The sequence below is a fragment of the Sciurus carolinensis genome, chromosome 7 (assembly GCF_902686445.1).
Source record: "Sciurus carolinensis chromosome 7, mSciCar1.2, whole genome shotgun sequence".
NCBI lineage: Eukaryota > Metazoa > Chordata > Mammalia > Rodentia > Sciuridae > Sciurus > Sciurus carolinensis.
In genome coordinates, this window is record NC_062219.1 from 138079311 (window position 1) to 138099510 (window position 20200).

At 44.1% G+C, this 20200-nt stretch overlaps 1 protein-coding gene across 1 annotated transcript in view; it reads left to right on the top strand.

Moving 5' to 3' along the window:
- Nucleotides 1-1229: 1229 nt before the first annotated feature.
- Ly86 (lymphocyte antigen 86) overlaps nucleotides 1230-20200 on the top strand; it is a 58372-nt gene continuing 39401 nt past the window's right edge. Inside the window, exon 1 of the mRNA XM_047558743.1 lies at nucleotides 1230-1431. Coding sequence (XP_047414699.1) covers nucleotides 1293-1431 — 139 coding nt within the window. The 5' untranslated portion in view covers nucleotides 1230-1292. The remainder of the gene's footprint in view (nucleotides 1432-20200) is intronic.

A 20200-nucleotide genomic window follows, 5' to 3' on the forward strand; every position in this document is an offset into this window, starting at 1 on the left:
GTGGGTCTTACATGTAGTCCAGAATGTGCTTTTCTAATGAGCTCCCAGGAGAAGCCATCTCCCCAGATCACTTGGAGAACCACTGTTGAAAACCAACGTCGCTGAATTATTTGTACATGGGTACCTTTAAAATATAGTCCAGACTTGTCCCTTTCCCAAATGACTACTCTTTAATATCACCCTAAAAATCCAAACTACTCACCAATTAATTCAACGTGTTCATTTTTCTTCGTTGGTAATTAAATTTCCACATACTACAAAAAGCAGTTTTAAGATGACTCTAATTCTTATTCAACCTCTGGAAGAAACAGTCAACTGAACCAGCACGGTAGAAGAAATGCCTGCCCTTCCAGGGGAAACAGTGTCCTCTGTTGCTCCTGACTTCTGCTGGCCTTGTCCCCTGTCTCTGGTTCTCTTAAACTAAGATGGTAGCCTCCAGGTTGAGGAACTTGGCTGTCCTGGAAGGACAACAGACGTACATGGAAGAAGGATAATATGATCTTGACTTTGGAAAGAAAGCAGAATGTCACATTAATGATCCCAGCAATGACCAACCAATTAAGCCAAACTTAAGGGGACAACCTGCCTCCCCACCCTGCAGGTTCCTTCCACCAAGCCAGATCCATAAATAGCACAGGGCTGACTTTCAAGGTTATTCCCTCCGACATGCCCAGAGTCCACGTCTGCTGCTCCCAAGGCAAGGTCCTATCTTCTACAGCTGGACCACTGAGTGCTGAAATCCTATCCCCAACAATGGAGCCAAAACCAGAGAGAGTAGAATGGCAGTAGGGCAAAAACCTCATTCCAAATTCCAAATATCATTCTGCAGCCCTCAAAATGCCAAATGCTGCCTGCAGGTCCCAGCCAGATCCCTGGCCCACGGCTCACCTCAGGAGCCTCCAGAGGCTGGGGCTGCTGATAGAAAGCACATGGAGTCCTGTTGTTTCTCCTTCCTGAGTTTAGAGCGCCAGCCAGGGCTGGTGGCCCTAAGGAGAGCTGTTTTGAGGACCCCAGGTACAATTTCACACACCACTTGCTCATCCTCCCCCAATGAAAGCAGAAAGTCAACATCCAACCTATGCCAGACCCAGATGTGTCTCAACCTGACAATTCCAGTGCAATGCCCCTGGGAACTGTATTCAAATTCTGCTCACCTCCTTTTTCTTCTCACAGCCTAAGATTTGAGAAGTGAAACCCATCTTGCCTCTCCCTTTGTAAGGGGAGAGGAAGAGCCTTTGCAGCCCTTTTATTAGGCCTGTTATTTTTCTGTTGGTCACACACAGGCCCTCGCCATGAACGGTTTCACGGCTGCTCTCCTTGTCTGGACTCTGATTTCTCCCAGCGGCGGGGGCCACGGTGGCAGAGGGGAACTTTGGCCCACACACGTGGCCTGCAGGAACGAGGATTTGGAAGTGTTCTACCAGAGCTGTGGTAAGTTCTTTCCAATGTCCACTTGTGTTTATGGGGAGATTAAGCCGACAGATGTGGGTGAAGGGAGAGGGGACAAGCTGAACGCTTTCTCCAGCTGCCGTGAGTCTGCAGGGGCCATTGAGAGCCCACGGGAGAAGGAGGGGTGGAGGGGGAGAGCCTGGCAAGAGTAAGAAGGAGAAATCAAGCATCGAAATACAGCAGTCCACTAACAGTACGTAGCCCCCAAAGAACGAAATGACCAACGGGTCTTACAAATCATGGAACCTCACACACTGGAAATTAGGAAAAGATGCCTCCAAGAGGCTTCCTCCCAGATGGAGCACCTGGCTCACTTTCCAGTCTGTTTCGCTTGCAAAAGTGAAAAAGCCACTTTGACCCAAAGATCCGCATCCCCCTTCCAGCCCTTCCAGAGATGCCCGGCAGCCAGATCGCTGGTTAATTCAGCAAGCACCGGAGGGAAGCTGCCCCTGCCAGGGTTTTCTCTAGTGCTGAAGATAACAGGAACGAGTGCCATGGCTTGAATGTGCCATCCAAAAGCACCACGCTGGAAACTTCTTTCCCAGTGCAACCATGTCAGGAGATGGGACAAAAGGAGGGGTGAAGAAGCCACAGGAAGCTGACCTGCTTCACTGCTAAGTGGGTCGGCATCCCCATCTAGGAATCCAGGAGTGGGTTAGTGACAGAAGGATAGATCTGGTCTCCCCCACCCCTTTGTCCTTCTGCTGTGATATGACACAGCAAGAAGGCCCCTAGACTGGATCTCGGGCTTTGCAGACTCCAGAACAATAAGCCCATAATCTCTCTTCTTATGAGCCCAGTATGTGGTGTTGAAGAGGGTGAGACGGAGGTGTTACCCCCAAGGGACCGAACCAGCCCACCCACAGAAAAGTCACAGTCCAGTGATTAAAATGTCTGAACCAGCCCGCTGGGGTGTGTCTCAGTCCCTAAGGCTGCAAAGCCCCGCATGCTTCATGGGTGAAACATCAGAACAGCATTTCCTCATGACTCTGGAGCCTGCGAGTGTGGGGGTGAAGGTAGGGCAGGGCTGGTTTCCCTGAGGCCTCTCCCTGGCCCTAGACCTCTGTTCCCTCACTGTGTCTGCATGTGGGCTTCCCTCCATGTCTGTGTCCTCATCTCCTCTTCTTAGAAGGACATCCAGTCCACTAGGATGGATCAGGCTCCTCCTAATGGCTTCCTTTAACTTTAACCACCTCTTTAAAGACCCCCAGTTCAAATACAGCCACAGTCTGAGGACTGGAGTTAGGGCCTCGGCATATGAATACTCGGAGACACAATTCATGGTGCCAGTACCCATCCAGTCACTCTTGATTTGCCATGGCCATGGGACACTGGACCATTGGTAGCCTTTTCGTTTAAGGTGTAGAATAATAGCAAGACTTGAGATGTGTGGACTGTTCAGAATATGTCTTCCCATTTCATTACCCTATAAAAAGTTGCCTTCCAAAAGCACCACGCTGGAAACTTCTTTCCCAGTGCAACCATGTCGGGAGATGGGACAAAAGGAGGGGTGAAGAAGCCACAGGAAGCTGACCTGCTTCACTGCTAAGTGGGTCGGCATCCCCATCTAGGAATCCAGGAGTGGGTTAGTGACAGAAGGATAGATCTGGTCTTCCCCACTTACCTTCAGACTATAACCAACACTTGAAAATCACTATCACCAGAGGCAGGAAGACTGGGAATATCAAGAAGATCTGGGAGTGGTGCTTCCCCTTGGAGGTGGGGCTACTCCATGGAGCCAATAAGTCTCAGGGACAAGCCCTGCTCTGGGCTCTGGGAAGTCAGGAGTGTGCTATGTCATTAGCATAAACCAAACACAATGTCAGAATTTATTGAATAACAATAAATTCACAGGCTACACCACTTTCATCTGTGACAGATGAAAACTTGTGGGTCACCAGGTTGTCACCAGCCAGGGAAACACAAGTTTCTTTCTTATTCCAATCCTAATTTCTAATATCTAAACACCCAAGTCACATACGCTTCACACAATGATATATAAATAGGTCACAGAATGACTGAAAAAAGGTTAAAATGGCGACAGGATTACAAGATGCTATGCTGGGAGGGAACACAGACAGAAAGAGAGATGAATGCAGAATCAAAGGGCCACTGTAGGTGGTCAGATTAGAATATTAACCAATTCCTCAGTGTTGTCCAAGCAGAGGGTCCAGATGGACCGCAGTTTTGATTTCAGAGTGTCGGCTTGAGGTGTCAGCTTGGAGTGGGCTCTGCGTGGTCTTTGCAAGTGGGAGAAGCTGCACCTAGATGAAGCCCAATAGGGACAGGAAATCAGAGGTTTGTTGTGGTGGCAATTTTTCTGGACAAAGCTTTTGATGAGTGACCAGGTGACAGGGTCAAGGAGCTACCATGTTCAGTCTGGGGGGAGGGAGGATGGTTCCTCCTTTTATGTGTCTCTAGTGAGGGGTGCTCACCTGGTGGGGTTGATAAGCTTCTGTGTCTGATATTCCTGCTGATTCAGGATGTCCACTTGTCCAAGTACTCCTTGATTTTGTTTGATAAGTTGGCAGCTATAAATCAGTCTGTGCCTTATGGAGGTGCAGGGCAGATGGGGTTATTGACTTGTACAAACAAGGTGTGGAATCATTCTATCTTGATGCTTCTACTCCAAATGGAGTAACTGGTGGGAAATTACCACTTTACAAAATGGGGTAACTAAGGTTTAGCCCAAAAACAGATGTTCTGTACATCGAAGAGTCGTTCAGAGCAGGGGGATCTCCACAGGGGGACATGCAGTCCTCATCAAGAGTGGTGGGGGGATCAGGCAATGAATCTTTTGTATGAAGGGCTGCCACAGAGGCAGGCATCATGTACCAGGGACAGGATGGTCAGAAGAGCATGAGGTTGGTGCCGTCCAGGAAGGAATCATTAAACTTGATTGAAATTTAGCAAATGAAAGAAATAATAGTGGTACCTACCGGCTCAGTGTCATTGGGGGTTTGCTTGTTATGTGTCAGTTGTCATGCTAAGAGCTTTGTGTGCATCCTTCTCACAGACATGGACACTGAGGCTCAGAGATGTTAGGTAACTTTTCGGAGGTCACACTGCTAATAGTGGCAGAGTCACATCCCTAGGAACACAGAGAAGACAAAACGTTGAATAAACGTTTGTGGAGTTAAAACAAATGGATCCCCAGCCTGTCTGACTTCAGATCCTGTGTTCTGAATGCCCCTGCTGTCTAGAGTCTGTCCAGCAGGCAAGATGGATTAGAGGGGGGAAAGAGAGGAGAACTTTGTCAGAAAGAACAGTCCGTAGGAAGGCAGGTAGACAACAATGTGACTTGGCTTAGCATTCAGAATTCTGAAAGGGGCTGAAGGCACAAGGTCAGGGTGAGAAATGAGGCGGGAAATGTGGACAGAGCCCAAGACCAGGGCAGTCCCCTCCCTTTGGCAATGAGGAGGTTGAATTTTGGAAGGATCCTCTGGGTAGTGCATGGATGTTGGAACATGAAATTATTCATAGCTAGAAATAAGGTGTGCAGCCAGGAAGAGTGATAACTCTGGAAAAACACCACCAAAGTCTGAGCTAACACCATTTTGACAGCTTTAATATCAGGGGAGATTTTTGGTACACTTTTAGGTCAGTAGAAGGGACCTAAACTATGTCCTGGGACCTTCTGCAGGGTTGGGTGTGCCTCATCTCCTCACGGCCATTGAGGTCCAGATCTGAATGGTTACATCCCCCCAACCCAAGAAGGAGATGGTCTGTCACTTTGCTGCTGGTCCTCAAGGAGGCAGACCCCTGAACCCTGTGCATCGATTACACCTCTGGATTCTGTCCAACCTGGTGTTTAGACATCCTTAGTGCCCACTGGAGACTTCTAGATCTCACGATGCACCCAGAAGTAGAGGCCATCTGACAAAATAAAGAACCCATTGTTTTCCAGATTTGGGCTTTTCTTTTCATCCCATAACTTCAGTGTGTCAGTGGCAGGGAGGAGACTGTAAGCCAGAAACTTCTGAATGATACAAAAATCCTTGACAAAGAAGGAGCCTCATGTGCAGTTTCTGGGCTCTTGATACTAATCAGGAAGTGAGCAAAATTTTTTCTGAAAAAGCAGAAGGAAGTCAAAATGTCAGTGCTGCAGAAGGAAGAGAACCACAGACTCCATCAGAGCCAAGGTGGAACAAAAGCATTGTCTTTGTTTAATGGCAAGATAATAAAACAAGACCAGGGACAAATGCCCACCGATGTACCTACTTGCATGGGGTCTCTGGAACATAAAGAGGTGAATTAGATTACTGAAGACACGTGATTAGAAGAGGAAATTGGCAGCCGTGGGAGACACAGGGTGTGGGGAAGAGTAAGGGAAGGTGGTATAGACTGAATGTTTGTGTCTCCTCCAGATTCACATTAAATCCTAACCCCAAGGTGATGGCATTAGGAGTCAAGATTTTGGGGAGATGATTAGGTCACAAGGGTGGAGCTATAAGAATGGGATTAGTGCCCTTATAAAAGATCCAATAAGTACAAGAAAATTGTAGGATTCCTTTCAGAGAGTCACTGCCAATAACCTCTCCTTTCTACACATCAATTTCAAATTTAATAAATTTGTAAGCCCTCATTTAATGCTTACGAACAGCCCTTTGAGGTAAGTGGGCTGCTCATCTCCATGTTCTGGATGGAGAAACTGAGGCACACACATAGTAAGTATTGAAATATGGTAGCCTGACTGAGCCACGACATTAAACCTACGGGTTCTGACTCCATGCCCAGCGATTTAGAGTTGTGGGATAGAATTCTAATAGGGAGCAATCCATACCACCTGATCCCAGAAATGTAGATTGGGGACAGGGAGAAGTTGAAACTCAAAAACAAGACTTTGGGTGAGCAGGTAAAAACCCTAAGCAGTCTGTGGGCTAGAAAAGAAGAAGGGAGGAGAGGAGGAAGAGGAAAAGCAGGAGCGGGAGATGTCTTCTGGTTAAAGGTGGTTTCCCCTCCTCCCTGGCCTCCCTCCCGACCTTCCCCTCTCTGCGCAGTCAGAGCTGAGCTGCTGGGGCTCCTCCTTCTCCAGCATCCATCAGGAATGGGCAGCGGCTACAGGACGAGACCTCCACCTCTACTGTTTTCAGCCACATGAACCAAGTTCTCTTCTGCTGTCAGGTGGCATCTGGAACTGCCATCTCCCAAATTCAAAGAGACAAAGGAAGGGCCAAGTCTAACTATGAAGAGCAGTGTTGACTGCCATCAGAACCCTCTGTGCAGTCGGCATGCGCGTTTCCTAAGGAAGTCCGTTTCCCACCACCAACAATGGCTTCCTCTGTGCAGTTGGTGAGTGGGGAACAGAGGGGGACATGCTGTGGGTGAACCCTATGGGACCTGGCCAGCCCCTGGGAGTTTCCAGAGTCAGGTTACCATGACATCTGACCACCATGCTTCAAATAGCAATTGACACCTGCTCTCCTGTCCTTGAAGGCTATCAGCTTTGTCCACATCTGCCTACATAAGCTCTCGTGTTGCTGAAGTTTGCTACAGGATGGGCAATCTATCTGACCTCCAAAAAGTCCCTTAATTACAAAGTCTATATCAGGTCACTTGGACCTGAATAATCAATCCATCAAGGTTGTCAAATAGGACAACTAATCAGACTTTAAGAATGCAAAATGATGCGGGTAACATCTCCTCCAAAATAGAGGATAAACTGCAAATGACCTGACCACATAACAATGAACAGGCATATTTATAAAATGTTCATAGAAAACAATCTTAAATTATTTTTCCTGAGACTCTAATAATTCTGAAGTAACTGGAGCAAAGAAACAACATCAAAAAAAAAAAAAAATTGCAGGCCATGTAGTCATGCTTTCAAATATTGCACGCAGAAAGCAATTTCTCTCTTAGTTTATTTTTCCAGATTAACGGGGCTATAAAACTGTACAATTAAGGAAAAATAGACACATACCCACAGAGACAGAGATGCAGTTCCAAAGTGATAGCTTTGGGCATGCAGGACTGAACAGCAGGCTGCTTAAAGCAGGATAAGCTTTTTGGCTCAAATTTAAAGCTAGGAAATTGATAAAGAAATACAAGGGTGTCAACATGGAGATGCAGATCTTTTAAATGCTAGTTGAAAGTGAACTGCTGGATGGGAAGCAAACCTTGCAGGTGTGTGTTGGTGTGTGTTGGTGGGACCTATTCACCAAACTACTCCTGGTTTCCATTGGGTGGTGACCATCTTGCAGCCAAACCACCAAAGCAGTGTTAATTCTCCTAAGCACTTTTTAAAGGAGATGCTAAGTAACCTGGAGAATAGGGACCTAAAGAGGGAAGAAAGCCAAGAAGGAGTCTGTGATTCTAGAGACTCTTCTGCAGACAGGAAATGTCTTCTGAAATGTTCTTCTTGCCCTTTCCAATCTCCAGATGAAATCCCTGTGGGCAGCTAGCTCTGTTCATCTTTTAGGAGACTCTTAGGTGAGGTAGGGAAGAGGGACCAGCAGCTCTTTAGGTAAAACCTACAACACGGACAGTAAAATCCCAGGCAGCAGCCTGTGTTGGTGGTCCTGGGTCCGGCTCAGAGCCAGGCCTGCAGTAGGAGGAGGCAGGCGGCCATCAGAGGCCAGGCAAGCGAACTGGAGCCTCACTGGGGCTTGTGTCGCTTGAGCACCTGGCAGAGCCCAGCAGGCACTCGGCGCCCGGCCACCAAGAACGCACAGTTGGCAGAGGTCATCTGTACTGTAGACAATAGCCGGAAGACACGGCGCAGGGACCCCGCTCCTTCCCTAACCAAGCCACAGGTGGGAGTTAACGCTGAAAGAAAAGGGTGACAGGTTCAGGAACTAATGCCATCTAGGCTGGGCTTGTTCCTTCACTGAGACACCCTGTGAGGGACTATTCCAGGTCCCTGGCCAGTAGCTTTGTTCTGGGGTACTGGGGAAACCAAGTGGGCAGCAGAAGAAGTATGCTGGGGTCCACCAGGAAGCGTTAGCTGTGGGAGGCTAGTGAGTGATTTATGTGCCGCCGGTAGCAAGCGTCAGCACTTGGCAGCAGCCTGTGTGGTGTCCAGGAAAGCACCATTGTGTGTCCCTTCTTGAAATTCCTAGCCCGTTGGCCCTCCAGGAATCTCCGCCTTCAGAATAGAGGTGAGCGGTAACCGACCCAACTGCTAAGAGGACCAAGGAAAGGATTTCCACCCCAGAAATCCCTGCTCCTCTCCAAGCACAATTCAGAGTTCTAAGATTCACACTGGCTGCCTAGTCAGCCAGAGTTCTAGCAAAGCGCTCCCTTATTTGAAACCTGACATCGATCTCCCTTCTCACAGGGGCTAGAAACACCTCCAGCCTCAGTAAGAAACCCAAAATAAAGCTATCAGGGTTCCCTTTGCCTGTTAACCATTAGAATCCATTCTGACTGCTGGGTTCTTTCTTATTCAAAGGGTTTCTCTATGTTTCAGTACTCAATTTATTCTTCTTATACTGTATTTTAAATTTATCTCTTTAAGTCATTAAATACTACTTACTACAACAAAATTTTTTTAATTAAATTACTTATTTTTGCAGATGAGTAGCTTGGTCACAGATTTATTAATAGGATTGTCTTAAGCTTTAATCTAATACAGCACATTTTTCTTAATCTTCAATAGTAAAGTATACACAGGTTATCACAAAATCATTCCACTTGTATTTTTCTAAACTTTGTTTCAAAATATTGTTACCAGTCATTCACATTAATTTCTTTGGCATATTTATGTTGATATTTATGCTTACCTATAACTTTTATGTCTTTTTAAAGATATAGTAACTTTTATTTCTTCATTTTACTGGGTGGCTAATATTTTCCAGACTAAAGATAAAGGTTAATTGCCTCAGATCAAGCCAGGATGAGGGTTTTGAGTGACACTTCATCAATTCTGGGCTTGGCATTCAGTCAGAAAATTGAGCTCTCTTTCCTTAAATGTTGCCCAATACATCCTTAAGACCTTTTGAACCCCTTCCTTCTACAAAGTTCCCCCCACTCTGGTGCTTTTTCCTCAAATGATGTGCTTTCTCTATTTTGTTGGATGACTGTCTTGTAACTCGTTGTCCCACCGTTACTATCCCATGCCCAGGTCTGTAAGCATCCTTGGATTTATGCCTGTCATGGTCATATTCACACATAACCAAGCCAGGCGTGATGGTGCATGCTTGTAAGCCCAGCAGCTGGGGAGGCTGAGGCAGAAGAATCTCAAGTTCAAAGCCAGCCTCAGCAACAGCAAGGCACTAAGCAATTCAGAGAAACCCTGTCTCTAAATAAAGTATAAACTAGAGCTGGGGACATGGCTCAGTGGTTGAGTGCCCCTGAGCTCAATTCCAGGTACCTCCCCCTGCAAGATATTTATATTTATATATATAATCAGAAGAGTCAAAATATATATATATAATCATAAGAATCATTTAGAGTAGAGGATGAATTTCACCTGAATAATAAAGACTCGTCTTTAGAATTGTTCACTGACTTCATCGCAGAACCCAGTACTGACCTATCTTTCTACTTGTACATTCTGTGTGATTTCTGGTACGGATATGGCTGTGGTCCAACTTTCTACCAAGGTTTTACATGGAACCACTTGTGCCGATTGGTCCTTCCATTCTGTTTGTCCCAAGACTGTTGGGTTCATTTACAACTCTTTTTCCTTATTCCTACTTACAAAGAGAAAAACCACATAGTTCTCTCTGGTCTACCCACATGGATAAAAATATTCTGAATTTCTAAGTAACTAAGAATGAGGCTTCATCCTAAGCATCTCAGGCTTAAGATGTGACCCAGTTTCCTTCTGTCTTTGTTATCACCTGGACACGCCTGCTAAGTAATTCCTAGAGACGGAGTCACGGGAGGTGAGGTCTTCAAGAACTCAGAAAAGCAGACACTGCCTTTCCTCCTGTTTCCCAGCAACTGTCTAGTATTGTAGTGCTGTTCACCCCGTCAGCAAAGGATGGGATGTTGGAAACCATCCTCCTAATCCACCCTTCTGTCACGATGAGGGTCACAGGTCACACAGGACTGCCTGTTGCAATACCATGGCCACCGTAGACATGGAGTACTTTGGCCATTTCGGCCACAGTTCTCGGTGACCCTGGAGGGGAAGGAAGTATGCCCCAGCATGGGGTGTGGCGCCCAGAGCAGAGGCTGGGTGTTGGCTGGATGTCCCACGAGTCAGACTAGTGTGTCCGTGCCTCCGATGACACACTGAGGTACGAGGAGAAGCTGCTGCGTGATGACTAATCTCCCCACAAGCCTGGTGTTCTGCAGGGAGGGGTCGGCATTCTGCCAGGCCCTTCCCACAGGCTGACTAGGGTTCTCTTATAGAACTGAAGGATGTTCAGGCCAGATGGAGTCTCAGGGCTTCAACCCAAGTGCCCCCTTGCTCAGAAGAGAAACCTCTGAGCTAAAAAGACTGTGTGTTCTAACCATGATTGCAAAGCCCGCCAAAGGCAGGGCCCCAGAGGACCCTCCCAGGCAAGCTCTGCTTCCTCTTCAAGCATAAAAACCACAGTGAGAACTCATCCAATTTTAGGTCAAAGATACCAGTTAAACTAAAACCAGGCCCCCTTCTTTATACCCATATCTCCAAAGTGCAAAGGATCTTTTGAGGCAGCCCTTCTTTTGAGATGTTTTACTCACATCCTCTTTTTGCCCAAGACCCTATAATATAAGAGTTTTGCATACACAAAAGATCCATGGGGCTCAGTTATAATTTTGAGGTCCAACAATTCCATAGGATTACTATTATTACAGACTACTGTAATAATATAGTAATCTTATAGTAATAGGATTACTATTATTACAGACTTCGTAGGGAATTGACATATAGCAATCCTCTCTTATCCATATTCCAAGACTGTCCGTGGATGCCTAAAACCATAAATAGTATCAAAACCTATATACTATGTTTTTCCTATATATTCATGCCTAAGATAAAGTTTAATTTCTAAATCAGGCACAATAAGAGATTAACAATAATTACTAATAAAATAGAAGTAAAAATGTGCAGCCATAAAATTGCCAGCATTGCTACTTTTGGACTTTGGGATCCTTAATAAGACAAATAAGGGCAATTTGAACACAAGCACTGGAGTACCGCAATAGTCAATCTGATGACTAAGACAGCTCTAAGTGACTACCAGGTGGGTAGTGTATAGAGTGTGGATACACTGGACAAACTGATCATTCGTGTCTCAGGCGGGATAGAGTAGTAGGATGGGTGAGATTTGCTCATGCTACTCAGAATGGCTTAAAATTTAAAACTCGTGAATTGTTTATTTCTGGAATTTTTCATTTAATATTTTTGGACTGTGATGGTAACTGAAACTGTAGAAAATGAGGCCACGGATAAAGACTACTGCGTTTTCATGAAGCATTAAATGCCAGACACTTGTTTAGACTAAGGGCTGCTGCATTCTGTGATATGAGCTGCATTAAGGACAGTAACAGCCTGCAGTAAACAGAAGACCACAGCTGGGGAGACTTGATGAAAGTGGTAGAGATGACCTGGGACCCTACAGCCTGAAAGCTTGATGCCAAACCTGCTTCTTCTGGTCTTTTCTCCATACGTGAAAGAGCTTGCTACAGACAACCAACTTCCACCATCAGATACAAGTCAAAATCCTCCCTCCCTCTCCACTAGGATGATCTGCCTCACATCTGGATCACTGGATGAAGGGGAACCTGAAAGAGAAATACTAGGAGTTTCAAGACTTCAGAGACTAACTTGTAGCCATGACCTACACTGAACTGTTTGGAGCCCAAGTAGATTGGAGAGTGGGTAGAAAGATCATTTTTTAGAGGGAACAATAGTTTTTTCTACCTTGCACTTGTCTTCAGTTGTGACTAAATTAAAGGACAACTTGGATGTAAATACGTGCTCAGGTTTTCAAACCTAAAGAGAAAACGGCCAGTGGCTCTTGGTTTGCTCGAACCAGTGCCTGAACCGACATGGGTTTGCCAGCAACTATCCACTGTCCCAACAAAAACGCATCTGAGGTTTTAGAGTCAATCACCACGTGATGGACAGGAGGTGCCTGTGCATGCTACCTGGCCTCAGGTTCCTTTGGCAGTGAACCTTCAAAATTCTAGAAAACAACAGCAGAGGAATGAGCAAGAGAGAGAAGCCACAGATGCTTTTCTGCAAAACAATATCACAAAGATTTCACCCATGCCAACAGAGGTAAAGGGAAGTCAAAGATGCAATGCCTTCACAAATGGCACAAAATAAATGCACATCAGTAAAAACTGCACTTTGGATTTTGAGTTTTGATCTTTTCTCGGGCAGGCAATCTGAGAGGTGATACCTCCTCGTGAGGCTGGCTGTGGCAGTGAGCCATGGCTCCCTTCAGATGTCCTGCTTTGTGTTGCTAAGCTGTGATTTCAGTAGGTGAGGGACATTATATAGATTTCCAACTTAGGATACTTTCAACTTACAATGGGTTTATTGGGACATAGCTTCATCATAAATCAAGGAGCATTGTTAACGAATGGAGAGGATCAGTTATAATTTACAATATAAAGTGTCAAGGGCTCTGACGTTCACCATCTCTCTAAAGGAAATCTACTGGGGCTGGGGAGATAGCTCAGTTGGTAGAGTGCTTGCCTTATAAGCACAAGGCCCTGGGTTTTCGATCCCCAGCATCCTAAAAAATAAAATAAATAGATAAAGGAAATCTACTGTTCAACTCCATGGAATTGCCATGTGAGATGGTGGAACAGTGATGTTTCATCTCCTAACTGTTCAAAAGAAACCTAGAGTTCCTGATCTACAGTTGCAGCTTCCTAATTTATATGTGTGGCAACTAGTCTATGTGTTTTTAAACATTGTGCAGACCAGCAAAATGGGTCTGAGAGCTAGGCTCAACACTGGAGTCACCAATTGGCAGTCTCTGCTACAGAGAGGGGGAAAGTGCAGTTGATTAACACCCTTTTATGCTACCCCCACTCTACCCCCTCTCACCTTGATACAAATCTCCAAGAAACATCTCACAGTCAGTTTTACCATCAACATCCTTAGTATCAAAGTGGTCTCTCCAAGAGTGCTAGATACATAAGTTATGCATTCACTTCTTCTATTTTGGAGTACTATATATAGTATACTATATACTATTTGGAATATTCTCACCAGCTCCAAAGTCAGGCACACAAGCCTGTCTTGTTCATGCCAGCCTCATGACCATCTGGACACCTGGCATTGCTACCTGAATGTAGTGTCATTTCTGACCCAAATCTGTTAAAATGGTTCTTGAGTCCACAAAAGCAAGAAACTTAGTATAAATTACTGTGGAGGTTAAAGCCACATCTGATGACTTAGCAGAGTATACAGAATTTATATTCAATACAAATTAGAGGAATTGATTTAAGTATCAAGTCCAAGGTTTCCTTAGAAAAGAGAGTGAAGAAATGACACAGGGAAGAAAAGGGAGCTAATCCAGGTAACCACCAGGAGAACCAAGGCTGGGTCCTTCTGGGGACCTTGGGTAACCCCTGTGGAACAGGCCTCAAAGGTGCCACCTTTGAAGGAGAGAGAAATCAGAGTATTGTTTGGTAAAAGCTGTTCTCAGAAGGCACTGACTCAGCAACTCTGGTTCAACTACATTAGTGGTACAAACTGATCCTACATCTGGAGACAGCCCCTAAGCAGAGCTTCATAGTGTTCATCTGAGAAATCTTTGGTGAGAATAAATGCCCTGTGCCTCACTCCATTCAGCCTACTATTACAGAATACCTTAAATTGGGAAATTTCTAAACAACAGAAAGTTGTTGATCACAGTTTCAGAGGCTGGGAAGTTCACGGCACTGGCAGATTCCACATCTGATGAGGGCTCACTCCCTGCTTCCTAGATGGTGCCTTCTAGCTGTGTCCTCACGTGGTGGGAAGGACAGACAGGCTCCCTCAGACTCCTTTTAAAAGGCACTAACCCCATTTATGACAGGGTCACCTTTGTGGTCTAATCACCTCCTACAGTCCTCTCCTTTCTTTTCTTCTTATTGCTTTTTGTTGTTGTTACCAGGAATTGAACCCAGGAACACTTTACCACTGAGTCACATCCCCAGCCCTGTTTGTTTATTTTATTTATTTATTTATTTTTATTTTGAAACCGGGTCTTGCTGAGTTACTTAGGGCCTTGCTAAATTGCTGAGGTTGACTTTGAACTTGAGCTCCTCCTCTACCTCAGCCTCTCGAGCAACTGGGATTATAGGGGTGTACCCCGGAGCCCAGCTCAAGTCACAACCTTTTAAAAGTTATAGCCACATGGGTTATTTTTCCCCCAGATGGATCAGAAAATAAATACACTCTTAGACAGAACAGAAGATGAATTATCTAACTCTGCCTGGTCTCTAGGGAAAATAAATGTTTTTCTGAGAATTAGTAGCTTCAGATATGATTCCATATAAATTTGGTATAATATATAGTGTGTGTAAATGTGCATATACTATGTTCGTGGTTTAAAAAATACAAAGTCTACCAATTAAAGTGATTTTTGATTAGAACAACTGGGGCATATTTACAGAAAGAAATGTACATCGTCTCTGGAGGAACACACATCCTCAATTCATATTTCACAGAATTTCTAAAGATTCAGCCATGAGTTCACAATCCAAACATTCAGCCATGAGCTCACGATCCAAAAATTACAAACATGCCATGAGGGAGAATTAGCAGAAAATCCAAATTATAAAAATATTAGATCTTGGAAATATAGATACAGAATATAAAATAAGAATATGTGACATTAAAGAAATAAAAGAAAATTCAAAACATGAGAGAATAAAAATATATAATATCAAAAAAGATCAGAAAGATTTGAAAAAGAATAAAATAAAACCCCTTAAACTGTTTCATTGTTGAAATAAAAAAAAAAAAAAAAACAGTAAAAACACAGATTTCAAAGTAGCTGAAGAGATCGAACTGGGTGAATGGTCTGGATCTATTATTCAAAATGTATCATGGAGAAATGAAGCAATGGAAAATTTTAGCTACAACTACAGGAGAAAAGCTAGAAAAGGGAAATTTCTGAAGAAAAATGCTGGAAATTTTCCAGAACTGTGTATGGTAAAAATCTTCAGGTTCAGTACACACAGCAACTCCCATGCAGATTCATAAAAGAATTCTATGCCAGATCAATCAGAATAATATCACAGATCACCAAAGGGGGGGAAAGTAGTTTAAAGGAGCAAGAAAAATTATATAACAAAAATTTTATTGAGACTGAGGGTAGATTTACAGGCAGCAAGAACAATATCCTCAGAGAAAATAACAATCAACCAAGAACTGTATATATAGCTAAATGTCACTCAATAATGAGAGTGAATTAAAGATTTGGACAAACAAAATATAGTGTTTGCCACCAAAAGACTCTCACTAAAGGAAATTTAAAGGATATTTCAGAAAGAAATAAAATGATCCCAGAGGTAAGTCCTGAGATGCAAGCCAGAATGGCAGACAACAAATCGGCAAATCTACCAAGAATAAATACAAAGACGATAATGTCCAATTTGGACTAGGAAAGAACTCATTTTCTATTGCTGCATAACAAATTATCCTTAATAAACAACAGACGTTATCATCTCAGTTTTTTCCTGGGGCCAGCAGGCATGTGGGTGTGGCATGGTTGGACATTTGTGATGCATGGTGACCCAGGGGGGCTACACTTATCTGTAAGCTTGACTAATGGGCAGGAGAGAAGCTTCCAAACTCACGTGAGTGCATGGCCACGGGCAGGTCTCAGAAGATCCCTTCCTAAGCTCACTCACGAGCTGTCACAGGGATCAGGTCCTCTGCAGCTGTTGGCCAGAGATATCAGTCCCTGGCTGTGTTAATCTCTCCACCAGGCTACTCAGATGGCAGCGAGCTTCCTCCAGAGTGAGGACACTGAGGAAGAGTAGGAGAAGGTGGGAAGAGAGATGTCACCATGTTGTTGTAGCCTAATCTCATCAGCATCATCTCAACACTTTTGTCATGTTCTACCGCTTACAAGTCACTAAGCCACTCAAGGGAAGCGGGTTGCAAGGGTTCAAAGACCAGGAGCAGGGATCAGAGGGGCGGGATAACAGTGGCACATGGAACTGGTGATTGATCATAAAGCCTTGAACTTAAATGTCCTTGTCCTTGTCCTGTGTCCTTCAGGGAAGACAGTGAAGATAAATGTGTGGTTATTCAAGATGAAAAAGTTCTAGGGATCTTTTGCACAACAATGTGAACATACTTAACACTACAGAACTGTACCCTTGAAAATAGGTATGAAGGTCAATTTAAGGCCATATTTTTTACTGCACTGTAAATAAACCAAGGCATACACACATACCCAGGGAATATGGTTTAAAGTAAATATAAACGTTAAGCTTCATTAAGTAAAATATTCATGTTAAAATTAGAAGGGTAACTACTACAATACTAGAAATGCATAACTTCCAAACTAGTACAAAAATATTTAAATCCAAAAGCATGTTGGAAAGGATCATAGAAAGATCATGAAAGAAAACCCAAACTAAGATGAGCAATAGTTCTAAAGATATTAGAGGTTCTATTAAATAAAAATGGACTGAATTAACCTGATTAAAAAACAAAATTTTAAATGCCAGATCGAAAATCAACTATCTGCTCTCTAAAGAAATGCACCTATTGTTTAGATCCACAGTGAACATTATACTTAATGAAGAAACATCAGAATCTTTCTAAAATTCAGAATGAGGCAGGAAGGCCCACCATGACTTCTATTCAATATTGCACAGAAGGCTTTCCCAAGAACAGTAAAACAAACAACAAACAGGAGTCTGAGGAATTGAAGGGGGGAAACAAAAATATTTTTATGTGATTTCCATGTGACTATCTACCTAGAAATACTTAACCCATAATTTACTGAAATTAATTAAATTAACAACTTATTTGGGAACTAATTTATTACATTATTCCAGGAGATAGCTAGTCTGCTCTGCTTTAGTTCACTCATTTTCATGGCCTTAAAATATGTCATTATATGAATAAACTGCAATAGTATCCCTCCTCCTCTTGATGAATATTTAGATTACTTCCAATTCTTCATCCTTACAAAATATTGTGAACATCTGTTATTTATGCCGCCATGTCAGAAGTGTTTCTCAGCTCGGAACTTTGCTTTCTTTCTCCATCCCTGAAGTTCAAGCCCGGGCAAAGGTATTTGGAATAAGTGCTCTGGCATCCTCGGTTTGTCTGGTAATGTTTCCACACACACTAGCAGTTTTTAAATGTTATGTTCTGAAAACACACGAACAGATGGCAAGAAAAGGTTGAACAATATCCAGACAGTTACAGCAGTGGTGTTGGAGAAGGGCGTAGTGTTGAGACAGGCTTCTTGCGACTTTTCTGTGCACCAGAAAATGAACTCCTGCTTTGCGATTAACGTGGAGGTGGTGAGGGCAGGAGGCCATGGGTATTCAACAGGTGCCCTGATCTCATTTATTTATTTATTCACTTTCCCATTTTAGTTCTTACGGTATCTTTCTAACTCTCAATACAATTCTCTTCATATTTTTTGCAAAACCATTTTTAACCCTCTAATGAAGAGGAGAATAATACTAGGGCAAGTTAGACAGAGAATGAGTACTTTCCTTGATTAGGAATTTATTTTGCTGGCAAAAGAGTCAAGCCTGGGCAGTTGCTTCTTTTCTCTTCCAGCCTTGACTTGCAAAAGCTTGTAATCCCTTGTTATTCATGCCCAAGAGATCCTATTTCCAGCTACGGGTTAAAACATCTGACTTTCCTGGAAAGGAGCACTCTCTTGCTGAGCTGGGGCATCCAGCAAAACTCATTCTGGTTTCTTCTCATTGATGCAAGAAATACAGGGGGGAAGTGGTGAACTGGCTTTGGGAATAAGGAATTTGATTTCCCAGGTTTCAGTCCAAGACACTTTGGAAGGCAAACCCATTGGGCATCCACATCGCCTTTTCTGGAAGGCTCCACAGTGTCTTTGGGAAGCCTGGGATTTTGTGCTCAGGAGATATTGAGCATCTGGTCCTCCATGTACCCCCCTACTCTTAAACCAAAGACGGTTATATTCAGAAGCAAAGTCATCCTGGGCCCTAGCAAGGCACTCTAACATGGAAAAGCTGGACCTTTATGAGTCATCTCTGTCAGCAGGATTGCTTCCCAGGAAAAGTGTAAATTGATTTTTTTTCCTCTTGTGGGTTGGTTGGGGCTTGGAGGCAGTGGCCGACAACTCATTATGTGTAAGGAAGAGGGGAAGGAAAAATATATTAAGTTGATCTCCTTCAAGAAGGCCTTTGGGGGGGAAAAAAATCTCAAGAATTCGCAATTGTTCTTTAGGCCTCCGAGTGTGGTGAAAATCACCTCGAGGCCCAGAAGGAAGCATTGGGAAGGAAGGGAAGTGGCTAATTAAAGACACCACTGTCCCAGGCAGACAAGCTGTCCCCTCCCCTGCACTGCAGTAACAATTAGCCAAGGCTGCTTTGCTCCTGGTGGTATTGATTATTTCACAGAGGGAGTCTGGCCAGATCCCTGAGGGCTGAGTAGGTATAGCAGTTGTGGACCACACACGGGACAAGATCCCTCTGACTCCTCCCTGGGGAGCTGCCTGCCAGATTCCTCTGACACTGCACAGTCCCTGTGGGAAACGGGCAATTTCTTATAAAATTAAATATACACTTACCACGTGACACAGAAATCCCATGTCCATGCATTTATCCCAGAGAAACAGAAACTATGTTCAGACAAAAACCTACACATAAATAGTCATGACAGCTTTATTGGTTTTTAGACAAAAACTGGTCCAATGTCCTGGCCTCTCAGGATCTTTCCAAAGGGAATTCTAGGACCTAAAGATCTGTGCGTGCCCAAGCAAACCCAGCCACAAACTATAGCTTTGTACCCAAGCACAGAGCTTTTCCCAAGCCTTGCAGGCAGCAGGGGCTCCTGAGTGTGCCCCAGGTCTCTCTGGTTGTGGCTTTCCCAGCCTCGTGTCTCCCACTCAGCTCTGCCAAAATTCTGCTGCTTTCTTACGTTCTTCTCCAAATTAGGATTTTTTTTTTTTTAACAGATGCATCCTACATTTTAACCTCTGCCAGCCCCTCCTAAACCTTCATTAGCTGTCTCTTTAGCTCCATCTTCTTGGTCCCTGGACACCCATCTCAAATCTTTCTAGAAGTAGGATTATATGTGAAATAGAAAAAACAAAAATTATCTTGGAGACTGTTACAAGAATTGCAGCTAAGCAGAGCCCTGTCTTTCTGGAAAGGACTCTTGAGGAGCCACTTGGGGCTGTGGAGGCCCAGAGGGGCTGGATGTGGTTCTCACTCCTCAGCACTTAAACAAGAAGAAACATACTGCCTCTTTAGAGACAGAAAGGAAAAATAGAGGCAGGGAGGGACCCAGAAACAGATATAAGCAAGTGGTTGGGGGAGGGAGAGATGGAATGTAGCCCTGAGGTTCCCTAAATCACCATAAACTCTCTAACACGTGCAGAATGGTTTATAAAGAGACTTCTTGGAAAATCTATGGAAGGGTCACATTTTGAGCTTGGAGTGATGCATGGTAGAGCAAGGAGCCCACCCAGAAGATCATATGCCCAGGGAATTAGCAAAACACCTGAATCGCTTACTGCAATGGTTTTTCAAGGGAGGTGCGGCAATAAAATCACCAGGGAGGGGTTAGAAATCTCAATTAGGAGGCAGCCTCCAGATACAATGGCTAGAGGAAGACTTGGGCATTGGTACTGGTACACTACTCCTCAGGCAATGCCAGCATGCAGCCATGTTTGAGAACTGGTAGCAA